This window comes from Lampetra fluviatilis, chromosome 2, assembly GCF_964198595.1.
Source record: "Lampetra fluviatilis chromosome 2, kcLamFluv1.1, whole genome shotgun sequence".
Classification (NCBI taxonomy): domain Eukaryota; kingdom Metazoa; phylum Chordata; class Hyperoartia; order Petromyzontiformes; family Petromyzontidae; genus Lampetra; species Lampetra fluviatilis.
In genome coordinates this window covers 4,351,082-4,368,136 of record NC_136276.1, presented here as the reverse complement: position 1 = coordinate 4,368,136, position 17,055 = coordinate 4,351,082, and the positions used below count along the sequence as shown (strand labels likewise).

At 40.9% G+C, this 17,055-nt stretch overlaps 1 protein-coding gene and 1 long non-coding RNA gene across 9 annotated transcripts in view; one reads left to right on the top strand and one right to left on the bottom strand.

Moving 5' to 3' along the window:
* LOC144940072 (histone deacetylase 4-like) overlaps window positions 1-11,176 on the bottom strand; it is a 188,310-nt gene extending 177,134 nt beyond the window's left edge. For 5 of the 8 annotated variants that reach the window (XM_078866759.1, XM_078866752.1, XM_078866757.1 and 2 more), the window contains exons 1-2: window positions 11,045-11,176; window positions 6,053-6,192 (exon numbers count right to left, since the gene is read on the bottom strand). In XM_078866759.1, the coding sequence (XP_078722885.1) occupies window positions 6,053-6,074 (22 nt within the window). In that variant the 5' untranslated portion in view covers window positions 6,075-6,192; window positions 11,045-11,176. Of the gene's footprint in view, window positions 1-6,052; window positions 6,193-6,544; window positions 6,576-11,044 lie in introns of those variants that run through there. The other 3 variants (XM_078866760.1, XM_078866753.1, XM_078866754.1) reach the window with 3 other exon arrangements.
* Window positions 10,979-16,530, top strand: LOC144940205 (uncharacterized). The gene is made up of 3 exons (XR_013638792.1): window positions 10,979-10,992; window positions 11,416-11,538; window positions 16,509-16,530. It is a non-coding gene; the product is annotated as an uncharacterized LOC144940205 (long non-coding RNA).
* Window positions 16,531-17,055: the final 525 nt, after the last annotated feature.

Here is a 17,055-nt window from a genome sequence, read left to right as displayed (position 1 = left end):
TGGGTGTCAATGCATGGAAAATTCTGCCTACAAAACGAATAACACACCAATCCTCGAAGCTTATATTCAGGGGTGGGGAACGTCCGGCCCGCGGGCCGTATAAGGCCCGCGAAATCATTTAGTCTGGCCCTGCCAAGGCAACCGCAGGCGGGACTCGAAATTCAATAAATCTAGGAGCAAACCTGGAAAAGCAGTTGTGAGTAGCAACATCATCAATACCAGCTAACATCACACGCCTCATCAAAGAGAAGCAGTTCCAGCCATCACATTATGGGCGAGTTAATAAAATGTTTGACCGAATATAACAGGCAAATTTTTAAGTTGATAATTGTGTATGGCCCGCGAATGATGTTATAAATATCCAAATGGCCCTTGGCAGAAAAAAGGTTCCCCACTCCTATATTCAAATGCGTGATCACTGGAACTTGACAGGCGCTGTAAGTTTGGGGCTGCAAGGTGGCCAGGCGATGGCAGTGCTAAGTATCTTCACCTCATGTGCGTGAGTTTTTCTCTGGGTTCTCACACTTCAAGTTAAGCACTCATTTATTCATTAAATTGTAAGTCCAGATATCCCAATCACAGGACGATCCTGTCACACTTCCAGAGACTCTGAGCTACTTATCTGGGTAACTGACATTTGTTTTAGGTGAAGGGTACAAACTTATTAACAGTGTCGTGATTTGTTTACTTTACCAATGGCGATCACGTGCAGGTGCATAGTCACAGCACTTGTCAGATTGCGCACTTGGCGTGGTCACGTGTGGAACTTTACTGACATACAAAATAGATTTTCAGCATGTTCCTCGGAATAACCGAGTCTGATGTATCCTTAAAATCCTTAAATATACCGCTGGCAATAAGCCAGCTGCAGGAAGTTAAACATAGTGCATAATGATGCTGCTGTTGCTCTCTCCTCGAATAGTCGTAATGCACTTTATGGCAGAGGTGGGACAAAGTCATTGTTATGCAAGTCCAAGTCGAGTCGCAAGTCATCAAATTCATGACTCGAGTCTGACTCGAGTCCAAGTCACATGACTCGAGTCCACATCTCATAGGTGGGACAAAGTCATTGTTATGCAAGTCCAAGTCGAGTCGCAAGTCATCAAATTCATGACTCGAGTCTGACTCGAGTCCAAGTCACATGACTCGAGTTCACACCTCTGCTTTATGGGGTAGTGAGGTTTAAACCTTTTACTCTTGGGTTGTTTTGTAGGGTGGCGGAGGAGGAGCTGATGTCATGCAGTGATGGCAGATTATGAATTACAGAAGGTATTCAAAGATCATCCAAAAATTACCTGGTAAATATCACTCTCATTCCACCGCATAGGTGTGGAGTCCTGCCCTAAAATGAGTTTGTCGTAAAATTTCGATTTAAAGCGTTCGTGACTGCAGGGATTCATCTTCTTGGTTCTTTCGGTAAAGTCACGTAGAAGGGAAGTAACACACAAAGATGGACGCTCCAAGCCTGGGGTTGTCATTCAGACTCTGTCTTCTCGACAGACCTGTTCTTCACCTGAGGACGGCTGCTTGCGTTGTGGCCGAAACGTCGTGAGAATTATTTTATTATGTTTTTTTTTTACTTCCCTTCTACGTGGCTTTACCGAAAGAACCAAGAAGATGAGTTTGTCGTAGGCAATGGACCATTGTGAGACACCAGGCAGACGGATGTTACTAACACATGACGTCACCGAGCACCACCTCTTGGAGCACAACCTGTTGACCTTTACAGCCAGGAGTTGAACTTTCTGTAATATGCGATGAAAGAAAAGGCACACATTAAAGTCACTTTGTACCCAATGTTTTATTTACCATGTAAAAAAAAAACACATCCATCTTTGTGTGTTTCATCTATATTTCATTTTCCTCATCATCATAATGCATTTTCAATCCACTGTATGTTGAAGGCCTTCGTTATCGTAACACTGTGCCTCCTGCCCTTTAATTGCCGTCTGTGTTTTATGCCAAAATGTAAATCGCAAACCATAAAAGATTAATATTGATAAGGATCACAGCATGTGGTCCAGACCAGGCGGCTCGTAGGTAGAGCGAGCAGCTCGCAATTAGAAGTTTGCGAGTTCAAATCCTTGTTGGTTGTTGACACAGCCCATCATCATCATCCCTCCGGGGTTTACAAAACAAGTGCCACTTTGTAGGGAAGTCGACACCACTGCCATAGAAATGTGGAATTTCAACTGCTGGCTCAGGGCTATAAACGGGAAGGTGAGCGCCGCCTCAGCTCATTTGAGCGAGAAATCATGTCGACTTTTAATATTCCGCGCAATTGAATTTGCCAGCCAACTTCCCACGACTAGCTTCGTGAGTTTGTTCTCGTGAGATATCCGTTTCCGAGTTTCCCTTTCGTAAATCAGAATGTTTGCACGTTTTTCTCCTGTTGCCACGGGGTTACCCAATTTTGCATCTAATCACGCTTCTTAGAATCATTTTCGGGATTATCGGTAATGTATTTCCTGCGTTAGCTACTGCGATATTGTTAGTGGCAGTAAGTGCCTATCGACTATGACTTCAAGAGGATTATTCAGTTTGTGCTTGTAATCCACACAGATTATAACTGTCTAAATCCTAAGCTATAGAATACCGTGAAGGCATTTTTGGTAATTGAAAGACAATATTTTTTTTTCAATACAAAATTATAAAACATCATAGCACGCTTCATGTGATTTATTTAATTAGTGTTACATAGGCATGTGTAGGTGCTTTTTAGGGTCAGGTTTGAAATTATATTTTTCCCTACTGCTGGACTCTATTATCTTTGTGCTTATTTTGTTGATAGTTTGCCTTTTAATGTGAATGAAAATTGCCTGGAAGCACTGTATGGCGTGATTCACTTTGCGGTGAGAAATTTTATTTTCAGCGAGGCTTCATGGAATGTTAAATATTGTACAGCTATTCACAGTCTGCTTAGTTAGAACTATTTCGACAGAAGGTACAAGAACGATGGGCTTGGATATTGCACATGCATAATGTACGTTGATTACCATATAAATAACCCAACTGGCAATGGCTATCCATTCCCACTTCGCTCAAGAAGAGCTCACAAATGACGTCATCACATCTACCCCTCTATTTAAGGAACGAAAGGGGAGGATTTCTCCAAAAATCTGGCTGTCGCCTGATGAAACTGGTTGTAATTGCTGGCGAAACGTCGTACTCAGATTGTAAATGTTGTGGCTTTGCTCTCCAACACACCGGTGTGCTGAACAAGTAACGAATTGGCATGTTCTGATTACATGACAAACCTTACTAATTGGCTGTATCGGGTGGTGGCGAGTTAACGACACATTTATATATTTACGCGATCTAACCCAAAAAACCTGCATAATAGAACTGCTTTCATGTCCCACGACTGAACACCTTGCAAAAATGAATCATTGACATAGTTTTTTGTATCTGAATGTTGTACCAGAAGGGCACATTTGTGAAGTCCTATACAATGTGACTGAACATGGCTGAAATAATTCGTACTCAATGTTTGAAATAGATTAATAAAAAATCTTACATGTACTATATATATACTGTGTATCTGCATTTGATGGAAACACATTGACAAAGAAAATGTATCAGGAGCTGAAAAGCAGACAAAGATGGGTGGATAAATGCTCGATGGGAAATACAACGAGAAACAGGAAGAGGAATACACGGATAAGAGATGTTGAGTGTGTTCGAACAAGGGGATGAAGTCAGCGATATGGATAATAGTCGTGTGACAATTCAACCTCCTTACAATTCAATTATTTGTCATTTGGGAGGAGGGGCCAAAATTCAATTCAAAATTGATTTTTCTTTGCCATTATGGTGCATGAAGAATCCGTAGTAGCTGCAGGATATAAAACCAATAACGCGCAACAATGTAGGAATTGGAAATAGTGTACTTGATTCTAACACACGCGCACACACTTCAATGGATGAATTGTGAGCGCAAGTATCAGTTTACATGGCGACTGAACAGTGACGTAAATGAAGGTTAAGACAATTGTCATTGCTGATAAAGGCAGCAGCTTTCCACTCTGCAGATGGTTGATGCAGGATGCTAACCTGGATAATAAGGAAATAGTAAGATTACCAAAAAAAAACTATCATCACCGTAATATTTACCTGTACCCTTCTTGTACGAGTTCACAAAAAATATATTGACATCTTTACATGGGGAAATTAACTCTACCGGGCACCTTACTCGTGGATTTAATCGTGTTTGAATAGAAACTTCATATTGTCATACGCTGTCTTAAGCCCCATGTTACCCCAACATTTTTCTCACAAATGTAACTGTTTCTCGAGCCATTGAATCCACGGTGTATCGCCTGAATACAACTCCAAACGCATCTTATATCTTTTCCTTGCCCATAATTTAAGCTGATGTAACTATTTTGCGAAGCCTCAATGTTATGGTTCAGATAAAAAAAAATTGCAATCACGTTTGTTTCAATATTAATCCGTTTAAGATGTCCCTTCTTCCATAGAAAACTGTAATTCAATTGAGTGAGTTCCATTTATTACTTTTATTTAATGCTGTTATACCTCTATAATTTGAGTAATATTGATTGCAATGTGGCTTAGTTATTCTGTCTGTAACCTTGACTGCTCTCACACTTGACATTGCCAACCTAGCAAAGGATTCTGTTTCTTAAAAAAAAATACTTGTAAAATGTAATTAGATTTACTTGAATTTAATCAGCGGCAAAACAAATACACTTTAGTTTACCAGGTATTCTCGACAGCAGTGCACAATAACAATAAGAGCAACCTGTTAATAACTATTGTTGAATGGCCGACTTTAGCCAACGCCTTTATTGCACAATGTGTGTTTGGCTTCACGTGATGAGCATTAACATCCTGAAGTCTTACCTTGGTAGGAGTTGTACCAAACACTCAACACATTCGTCAACATGAGTTTTACAATTTCGCATTGAGTGTAAATCACTCATGTGGTGTTTATAGAAATATTCCACGAACTATTTATCTGTTTGTGACATTTCAATTGTACCCAATACATTACATGTACAGTACATGATACCCACCACCCCCCTTAACCAACCCACATTTACCAGTGTGGTCAAGTATGGTAAAAAAAATAATGCCACAGCATGGTGAAGTCTTCATACAGCGGTGGACTGACATAGGGCTGTAAGAAATAAAACAGATATTAAGATGTTCTAACACCGAATGGATAGATTTTTCAAGGAATAAAGTCTGCATTAACCACACGAACTTGTGGTGAACATGCAAACAAACATGCTCTGATAATATATAGAGCATTGTCTTTGAAACTGATTGACGTACACCAGAGACAGCCTTTTTATGGCCCAGTCTCACCAGTGTCAGACCATTAAACGCCAAAAGGCGAACAAGCACAAAGACAATGCATGTATGAGAGCATTGATAGCTCGGGGTGAGCAGCTATATTAAGGGCTGTATATTACTATATTTTTTATAGCAATTATTTGTCGATTCTGCGTTGGGAGTGGTGCAGAATAACGCTTATGCATAGCACATATTACACGCAGTTAAGAAGAGTCATTGTCCAAAACATTACCTATTGTTTTTATCTCATGGCAGTGTTTATTGACAAATGTATTGAGGGTGGTTTTTTTGGAAATGAAACAAAGTGTGTGAGATTCTTAACAACTGACCAAAGAACCCACAAATTATTTCCAGAAGAAGACTATGGCATTGAATTACAAATGTAATAGTCATAATATTACTTCCCAATATACAATAAATATGTGACATGTTCGCTTATCAATTACCTTATGAATTGAGCAAAAGCTCCATTGAAATTGAGGACATTTATTTTACAAAGAAGACATGTATATTTATACAAGCAAGGCTCGAACACAGTGCTGCAGTCGTGGTTGGTTTTCCATTGCCATTAAAAAAAATTGTGGGTTTTATGCCACTGCTTCCTTTAATACGACAGGGTTTAGGATTAGAGCTCTTTGAGAGAACACCCATCCACCCAATTACCCATGAATTGTGATGACGGTGATGATGAAGCAATCTGTGCGCAAACTGCCTGTGCATCCGTCATACTCACGCATGTAATTCCAAGAACTCATCGCTGTACCCCTCCTACAAGATGTTCCAATTTCGTGTCGACTCTGACCTCAAAACGGATGCACCTGTGACCTCCTGCCTCAGTTTTCAATCAGGCCGCCAGTCCCCAAGCATCAGCTGCTGTGGATGAAACAAGCATCACAACAAATGGTAATTGAGAAGATAACATAATTGTGGTATCCATAAAAAAATGCACATTTGTGCTGAACACAACACTGTGTGCCAATTATGTTAAGCAAGATCGCTCATGAGAAGGTCAAGAGAAATGTTGGCCTATTTGCATCAGCTAACACACTTTTACATTTACATTCCGTTTGCTCAATGTATGGTTCACAGTATGAACGCATTTAGAGTAGCTATGCATGTTACCAAACTACTGTAGTCTTAAACCTCGTATGTCTGTAGACATTATATATTTTTTAAAATGTTGACATTAAAATAAACAAGTAAAATGCAAGTCTCATTCTCTTACACTCAGTTGTAAAGAGTTATGCGCGTTCCACGTCTTGTTTTGCATTTTCATCCGATGACAGGTATTTTCAATCGATAAAATGTGCGTTGCACTTTCATCTTCTTGGTTCTTTCGGTAAAGTCACGTAGAATTGAAACAATAAAATAATAAAAATAAAACATAATAAAATAATTCTCACGACGTTTCGGCCACAACACAAGTAGCCGTCCTCAGGTGGAGAACAGGTCTGTCGAGGAGACAGAGTCTGAATGACATCTTTTTTTTTTAAACAAAAGTCACCTCACAATTGTGAGAAGCAATATTGCCTTGGTGCGGCGGGACATTGCAACACTTTCACTAGTCACCATCACAAACGTCCCCCTGTGGAAGGCAGGACCCTAACATGGTTTGGTGGCAGGGACTGCAGGTCATTTATCGTTAATTAGCAAAAAAAAAACAAAGCATTCAATTGTGCAGTGGAAACACGTGTAGACTATGTCATCCAAAAGCACACGAGGCAGGGGAAGGGGCAACAGCATTGTTTAAAAATGTCATGGTTTCATTCATACTGCCCCTAATACCTGGAAAACTAAGTGAAATGAATGTTGACATTTAAAAATGGCATGCTATGCATATATTCTTATGAAACATACATATATGCTCTATGTCATAAAGGCCTAGTGTTGATACAATTACAGCATTTATGTGCATTTATCCTGTTTGTACGCTTGTGATATTAGTACAGGAACAAAGCTTTGCTCAAGCTCCATTTGAATTTTGAATCTTGCATTGCGTTTATAAGGTTTATAACTGAACTATTGTATGGAGAGACATCTGGTGACATCTGGTGATGATGGGCAAGTTATGAAGATATCATAAAAGTGTTATAGAGGAACATATACTTTTAAAAAATGTATCCTCAATATATCAAACTGCTTTTTTAATTCAATTAAGAAAAATAGTAGCAGAAGTTAGATTCAAATCAGCATTAAATGTATTGTATTACATGGCCAATTAGTACAAATGTCATTCAATGTCCCTTGCATTTGGTGAAACGAGGTTTCTGTCTGACATTCAAGGTTTCGCGATACAACATAAAATAACACTTCAATTAACATAAAGGTAACATGTAAAAACCCATGACAATTTTCACTATTACAACTAGCTAACTGTGAATACATTACTCCTGATATATTTCAAGAAATCCAATTACTTCATTTAAATATATAGGTATGAACGAGATACACATCGAGCATCTGGCAAGCGAATAGAACATTAAAAGATTCATGACAACCCCCTCTATTTTTCATTCGGTGCTTTGACTCACATTTTTTCTGATGCGTATTTAGGGGACCTACCGGTGCAACTCCCGGAGGCTAAAGCCCCGAGTAACAGTTCTAGCATACGTCACGCTGCCCGGGGAACGTCAACAACTCGGCCCTAAGTCTTACCCCGAATAGTGCTGCTTTTCAAATGGAAGGTATGCTCAAATTTGTTTTATAAAATTTTAAGTATATTCGTGTTACTCTTTGGTTCTGTCGATGAGGTCACGTAGAACGAAAAAATATTAAATAAATAATAGATTACGACGTTTCCATTGCAACACAAGCAACCGTAATCAGGTGAGAATTGTATGTAAATGCAAGCTCGGAGAGAGACACATACACACAGAGAGAGAGACAAACAGACACGGAGAGAGACACATACACAGAGAGAGACACAGAGAGAGAGAGAGAGACACACAGAGAGATAGAGACAAACACACAGAGAGGAGAGACACATAGAGAGACACACAGAGAGAGACACACACAGAGAAGAGAGACACAGAGAGACACAGAAAGAACCAAAGAGTAATTTCTGCAGTCAGGAAAGCTTCAAATCAAGATTATATTCGTGTTAACGTGATTTATTTAACATAAATGTAATACTGTACGCTATTACATGCCAAAAATGCATTTGTTAAAGTTACTTAGTTTGAAAATAGCAATAATAATGTCAAGGACATGTATTATTCTCATAAGTTGTATTTTTTTTTACAACAGATTACTCAGACATACATTTGAAATGGTCATCACTACGCAGCAGGCAACGTTGTTAATGCACAGTAAACCAAAACAAATATTTAAATATCAACGGAGACCTCATATTCACTTGGTAGTACAGGTGGTGAGTAGTGTAATTTCACAACATACATACGAAGCATTGCTCCGTTTCCCTCAAGCATTTTTCTTTTAGCTATTTTCTCGAGAATGCCTCGTTTGCTCTGAACGAAATGAATGGCATAGCCATCTGATTATGCAATTTCTCACTGGAAACGTAGAGCAGAGGTCAGGCCCAACAACCTCCTGGAATCCAACGAAAGTATAATGTAATACTGTAGTGAATATAGCATGTCACTGGCAGCATGCATTTTTGTATGCATCATAAGATACAACTTTCAAGCCAACCACAGTCCATAAAACAGTCCTATCAATCAACAGGTGGGTATAATTGTCTACATGTCTTGGGGGGGAAAACAAACTACGGAATGTGGCAAATCAGGAGTAGGTGGCAAAACTAATGGTTGCAAGATAACAAGTTTTTGAACACGTTAAAATTGCAAACACAAACGCGAGTTATCCAATCAAAGTAGAAAACTTTAATTTTAAACATCAAATGGCATGGTAATATAACACAGGTAAAATTTCAATTTAAAGCTTTCGTGACTGCAGGGATTCATATTCTTGGTTATTTCGGTAAAGTCACGTGGAAGGGAAATTATAAAATAATAAAAAAGAAAACACCTGAGGACAGCTGCTTGCGTTGTGGCCGAAACGTCGTGAGAATTTTACTGTATTATGTTTTCTCTTATTTATTTTATTATTTCCCTTCTACGTGACTTTACCGAAACAACCAAGAATAGAACACAGGTCTCCAAGCACAGCATTGCTTAATGTCCAGCTGTAGAATCATGCTGTTAAAGAGAGAGGATACAGGGTGACCCCATAGCCAGGACACATCGGGTAATTGTATTCATTTTAACAAATAACCTAGAGTTACTTCATTTATTTTAACAAATGTTCAAATTGACTCCCGTGAACATTAATGCGCGCATGAATTATCTTTTTAAATTAATTTAAGACTGTTTTAAAGATTGCGGGTGTAATCTTTGAACCATCATCAATGACGTTTCGTCTCAACTCCTGCGGGGAGGGTTCTGGGACGAGTTTCGCAAACGTCGAATTTGAGGTGACTCCCACATGAAGAATATAAATAGATATTAATAATGATTACAAAATATATCAACTTAAAGAATAAACAATATCAATGTTTTAATGCCAGTGTTACAATAGGTTAAACGAGCCAATGTGTCCTGACTTTTGGGCCAGCCTGTAAATTGGGTTTCCACAGCACTTCCACTTGCACTGAATCATGTTCTTAGATCCCCAAACTCCTCTCTGCAGGAGTACTTTGGGCCATTTCAGAATAAATGTCAATGTAAAAAATACACACAAATATAACGAGGTCATCTAACGATCGCAGTAGCATTGTGTACTGCTGCCGTACACAATGTTGCATTGCTTTTTGCCTTCAGTTTCTTGTCCTTCCCCCGCACCTCCGATAAGCACGGTTGGCTACGTACGGTGCGAAGGAAGTTCAACGTCCACGCGTACGCACATCGCGAGGAGGAGTTTTGCCTCTTCAGCGATGCGCGAATCAAACAAAGACAGCCCCTTGTAAGCCTTCTTGAGGATGGCATTTTGCACTTAGTGAAAGCAGCCCAGGACTTTACAGTTTTGCTTTCCGTAAAAAACTGTAAAGAGAGCCGTTTCGATAAAAACACACGCACACTACAACCAATCTCATCACAATTCCGTTCACTGGTAACTATGCTAAACACAGTGCAAGCCTGTCACTTCAGGTGACACGTCACACATATGCTTTAACCAACAGACCGTTAGAATGCATCTGATACTCAGCATAATGAACACACACCCAAGGCCATACACACACACACACCATATCAACACACAATGTTGAACACACACGTACGGTGCGAAAGAAGGTTCAACATACGTACACACATTCACAACATTGTACAGGACAAGTACGGTACGTCCACAATACGAACACCAGATCACAACCCAATGTTAACCATACGCATGAGAACACACAACACGGCTCATGGAATCGCCACGCCAACACACGCATGATGTGTTGATGTGTTAGCATGCACATCAATCAACGCAGTAGCTCAACACAGAATTGAACCGCACACCAAAGTGGTGGCGGTACACTTATAGCATAAGGCGCATCTCGTGGGGTGCAGGGGGGGGGCACACACAACACAGCAACTCACACACAAATCTCGTACCCCCCCCCCCCCCCAAATAGAAGTCGTTAGCGACTCTATTTTTAACACAAATCTTGCAACAAATCATTATCGACTCCACTGTGGGAGGCGGTGGAGGGGAGGCCAGGGGTAGTAGGTGTGTGATTGTGTGAGTCTCTGTGTGTGTGTGTGCGTGCGGGAGTTGTTACCTGCGCTGCTGCTGATGCTGCTGCTGCTGCTGCCGCTGTCTCACCTGGCGCGTAGCGCGCCGCAGCTTGCCGTGTGTGTGTGTGAGTGCCGCTCTCGCGCCCCTCTCTTCCTCCGCCTCCTCCTCCGCGTGAAGACAACACTGTCTGCGGTGCGGCCAGCCACGCGCGAGCACCGATGGCTCTTATCAATAATGCATCGACATCGCCCCGCCGCAGCCGGCCCCGTCAACCGCCAGCACCACCCCCCCCCCGCGTGTCAAGCGCTACGTCGTCACGAGCTGCAACGCAGGATGATGATGATGATGTTGTTTGTCAAGGATTAATTTATCATGGAATATTTCCTGCCACGCGCCCTGCCCCCCCCCCTCCAGCCCACCGCTCCTCTCTCCTCTCCCTGGAGCAAAACAACCCGGGGGGTAATGTGAGAATATTTTCCGGAGCTCAGTCCCCCGTACAAGCAAGTGCTGCGTCGTCACGAGTTCCAAGGTCGGATGGTAATGAGTACGGTGATGAGCATGGATTTTCTTGAGAACTGCTTTTAGTTGTCTACGTACGGCGCGAAAGAAGTTCAACGTACCGTTACAAATATCTATGCCCCTTTTCTCATGACATGTCTTCTGGGGAGCTCCCCAAACTGTCGGGAATTGGGGATTATTGTCTGGACATCGGGCATGGGCAAGCTCTGTATGAAATTATAATCAACCCCTGATCATGATATCGTAATACGAGGATTCGTCATAATTAGTTCCACGTGCAAAAACAAAGCGGACGCCGTGGTCTTTAAAAGACACGTGTGTGTGTGTGGACGCACATGTTTTCATACTCGTACACATAGGTGAATTTTTTCTCCATATGAACGCGTATTCAACATACAAATGCAGTGCATTAAAACACAGCATCTCACCGAATCGAGCGGTGGTGCATGTAATTAGGCCATCCCCGAGTCCGATACCTTGGACACGGCTAACATGATATACCCGCACGGACCAGCAAAGTGAAGTCTGGTAAAAAAAAAAACACGTTACCCATACGCCATTTGGAGCCTTTCATCCCCTAATAGGGCTGTTGATTACGTTCAATTGTAACATATAAAGACTTTACTACATACTATATATATAAACCATTAACATACTTTCTATTAACACTGCACGGGCACGAGTCATAAAATGCTAAATACACACGTGGGAATCTTCACGTGTTTAGTCACAATGACATTTAACATGCGCATACAGTACACCCACACACGTTTTCACACTTTAGTATTCATATGCATTTGCACATCTTCACTTCCCATGCTCACACACAAAGATCCCCCGTATATCCTTCACGAAATGTTGGGGCAAGTGCTGTTAGCGAGCACCTATGAAATCCGGCACGGCACACGAGTGGGTGGGTGGCGAGCACCACGCCCGGCCGCCTTTGTCTCTCGATTGGTGATGTTTACACGTCGTACCAGGTGCTCATTTGAGGCCGAGTTGACCTAGGGGAGGCCCAGGACCGCTTCACATATTCTTCACTGGTGTTGGTGGCCGTGAGTGGGAATCAAACTCAGGTGGCCGGGTTTGTAGCGCAGCACGCTAACCACTACGCTACCGGTCTCCCCTCACACCCACACACACCATCACAAGCACTCAAATATGTTCACATTCAGCACAACATGCATTCACATATTATCACGCAAAGAAATATTCACAAACGGACGAGCACGCAAATCTCGAACATTCATTCACAGATGAAGGGTGAGCCATGCATAGCTAGCCCAACTAAAGTCAGAAATTATAGGGAAAACAATATTTTATTTCAAATCGTCCACGTGTCTCCCATCAATCGTAATAGACGTATTGACTCGTTCAATACTCTCCTTTGTAATATATGGACCCATTGCATTCACAGTACTCACTCACCCGTTTAAGATAGTCATCAGAAGTCAGGGGGAATCTAAAAATGGGTCACCATGCATTGACGTGCACTTACATGTATATAAAAACACATTAAGCCCAAAGAATTTGTAATCAAAATAGGATTAGGGTAAACTTAAAACGTAGATTTTGGTAGCCAATTTTATGATCCATATTTGTTTTGGGGTTAGGCCAGCTGGTAGTTTTATTCCTTTTTTTTTACAAAATAGGCCTAAAATGAATGCATACATGTCATTAAGGAGTTTGTATAAATGCAACACTTTCAGTACATTTTTTTGTTTTGTTTTACAGACTAGTACTTTCATTTATATCATTTGGTTTTGAAAAATGGTGGGAAGTTTAGATTATGCTGGGCATTGATGTAGGAATTTTAACTTGTGTGTGTAAGTTATTAACATCGACTTTGGCAAATTGGGAACATTGGATGGCAATTTATGCCCAACGACCACAATTTATTTGGTAGTGCCCCTTTAATGAACACAGTTTAACTAGCTGACTATATTTTCCATACGAATGTTTGTAATTTATTTTGGAAACGCTGCAGCATATCATTTACACATGACAAATATGTTGCTGTTCCCAAGCTCCTAGGAACACTATGTAATTAATGCTTTCATTTCAGCCAGCTTCTTGAGAGGATATAATATAACTTCAGTTGTACATAGTGTGATTTATATTCCTCCCAGTTCAGAAATAAGTACAGGCCGATATTAAAAAAGAGCATTTGTCCATGCATTCACACAATGTACTCTTATTGGCACAGATAGTAAATCAGACACTCTCTGAAAAAAATGGCCAGTATATGATTTGGATTCTGTAGTATTAAGAAGAATATGTTGACCATACCACAAGGGAAATCGGTGGCACAGTGGTTAGTGCTCACACAATCCAGTTTGGTTGAACGCAGAATGGATCATGGACATTCAAGTGTGATATTTTTAAGCCAGCTCAGGTGTTTCTTTTAAAGGTTCCTTGTGCCGAAAGCATAGAGAAGAGACGACATTGTATGACCGAGAAGATTCGGCAGGTTCCACAGAGCATTACACAGCTGATGAAAAGAAAATGCCCGCTCAAGCGATTCAAACTAAAACCTCTGCTACCAAACCGGAGCCATCATGAGCATAATGCCCAAGTATTGAAACTCCTTCACTGTCTCCACAACTGTCCCATTGCCCATGGAGATGGTGGAGTATTTGCTGGCGTAACATACCAAGGCAGGGGCTTTGTTTTGGTGGGGCTGATATTCAAGCCCCACCTCATAATTTCATGCTCAATGGTCAGCAGAAGAGTCCCCACATTTTTCTCGGAGTGAGTATGAATTACCATATGATCAGCAGGGAACGTGGGAAATTTTGGGCACCGGCTCACTGCGTGGCTGTAAACTAAAAACTTTTTTTATTCTATCACTGGGTAAGGCTCACTGAAATATCTAGATTTTTTTTAAAGCGACCTGGCCACAAATGATAGCTCAACGAAGTGGCTTATCACGTGGAAATGTATAGCAGCCAAATACTCGAAACGCACATTTTTAATCCTGGAGGGAAAAACCAGAGGACGTGGATAAAAATGCATTCGACCACAAGGAGAACATGCAAACTCCAAATATACAGGCGTCAGGTTTGGGATCAAACCCACGACCTCGTGTATACCAGGTGAGGGAGTTAACATCTCACAACCACGGCACCAGATACAAGCGTTCTGCCTTCCCGCTTGCCTATGGTTCCTCACGACTTCGAGTTGTTCTCTCTCATCGAGAGTGAGCCAATACTGTGCGAGTTACACGTTGAAATTATTAAGTGCAGGACACAATACCAACACATATCCTTTGTATCCCATCGACATATAATCAAATGCCCTACAAGCGTTAAGCTGTTCACACACTGTGAGTTGCCGTACAGAAAATTCCATAAACGTTTTCTAGTTTAAAGGATTCCTTCTCTGTGCAACCCAGTATTTTCTCAAAAAGGTTAGTTCAAAATGTGAAGATCTCTCTTTCCTCTCGGTAACATACAAAAGGTCTGTAATACCTTTTTTTATCGACCAATTATTTTATATAGCCTGTAGACATGCACCAATTCTTAGAGTATAAAACAAATGCTTCAAAATTATTCAAAATAAATGGATTTTTGCCTAAATGATGCGACAGTACAGGATTTCTAATGCGTTGCAAAATAAAAAAAAATGTGAGCACCCATAAGCTGTGGCCAAATCCACGTCAAGTGTTTTTTTACCAGAGAGGTATGCAAATACACGTGCGTAGCTGCGTGTTGAGAAATGTTGAGGAACGTTGACGAAGTTGACGATTGTGTCCCCCTAAAGCAGACATTGCCAAAGGTCTGCAACATCTGAAAAATCGATCAATTGGTTCCCATTTTCGTCCCAAGCACCAATGCTCCAAAAAAACTCCACCTCTTTTCAGATCAAAAGTAACGTGACATGTTCATTACAAATATAACCAAAACGCAAAACAATTATCAAGTATTTTTTAGGAAATATCCAAGAATGAGAGATCATAGGAGAAAAGTGGAGGTGCAGAGCCCTCAATAATAAATGTTGATGATGATGATGATGGTTCTGCTATGTAGCAAATGTTTCCAAGAACGGTCGTGTTTTTTCCCACTCTGAGTATATCGCACAAGCGAGGATCTGGCCCAGTATCTTTAGCCTTCAGCACAAAACCCTCCATATCGGGGACGAAAATTACGACATTTTTATGCGACATATCCAGGACAACCTGCCCCACTAAAATGCCGCCTAATTCATATGTTCTACCAGATTTATGAAGGTAGAGTACAGTGCCTGTATATATAACCTGTATGTACCTTCCATGGTTTTAAAGCCTTTCTTACTGCTAAAATGCAAACACGCACGTATACAGTACTATTTACAATGGTGTTATGGTATCAGCTCGACTCAGTTGCATGGCAGTGAAACAACGTTTTAAATATTTTAAGTCCAAAATGAGACATCAGCAGTGTTATATATATACTTGCAGTCTTTTACGTGTACTGTGATTGAGAAAAAGGTTACAGAAAAATGCCGAAATTCCTTTCAGTCAAGAAAATCAGCCAATTGGTTATAAAAAATAAAAAAAAAGATTAAATGTTACGTTTTTTTTCTAATATGAGTACTGTGCTCTCGAGCATCAAAGTGTCAAACTAAGGGGCAGGGAGGAAGCTTAGCACCAAACATAGAAACCATTCACTGCCTCTCCTCCAGTGGGCATTGATTCTTAAGAGCATTCATGGGGGCATTTAGGCCCCCCCCCCCAACTCCTCCTTTCCCCTTCGTCATCCAGGGGTTCTTAGGAAGACGCCAGGGTTGTAGAGTCTGTTCAAACAGTTTATTGAAACATGCGGTTTAGACAGATTGTCATTGTAATGTAATCAGTAATGTGTTCGTGGTGGTGTCAACCCCCTTTCATATCCTCTGTGTCGTGTACCTGGATCGTTTTGTTCGTAAAATACTTTTGGAAGAAAGAAAATGTGAGCACCGTGAACGGTTTGACCTTCTGTAAATGAGAACGCGTGTTTGTTTTACGGTAGTGACGACGAAAAACGGAACGTGCCCAAGAGAACATCTACGGAGACACTGGACGAGGAAATCATCTCACGTGCAGGTTGCTAAAGGTGGCTCGCTACATGGCAGAAATGTGAGAGATGGCGACAACGATTTGGGGCAGTGGTTCTTAAACTTCACTGCAGCCTTGCACCGCTTTGATTCGCAATCGTATTTTTTAAAAATATATATAATGTTAATACATACAGAGGGTTTGATGAAACAAAGTAGTTGTACTCATGTGCCCGTGCTGAATTTGTGTTTCGATGATTTACCTTCTAAAAAATCTGGCCATGTCTCACACCCCCAGAAAGGGCATCTCGCACTCCCAGGGGGTGATCTTCATCCAGAAGTGAATTCATCGTGGCTGATGATGATTCTCGTATAAGTCCTTCCACGGCTGTTACATATGTAGGATTGTACGAAGCTGTTCTCACAAACTTGCACCCTATACATTGTACTGCAGTTAGATTTACTGGTTTCCAAACTTTGGCAATTATTATTTTATTTTAAGAGTTTGCAGAAACCTTCAAC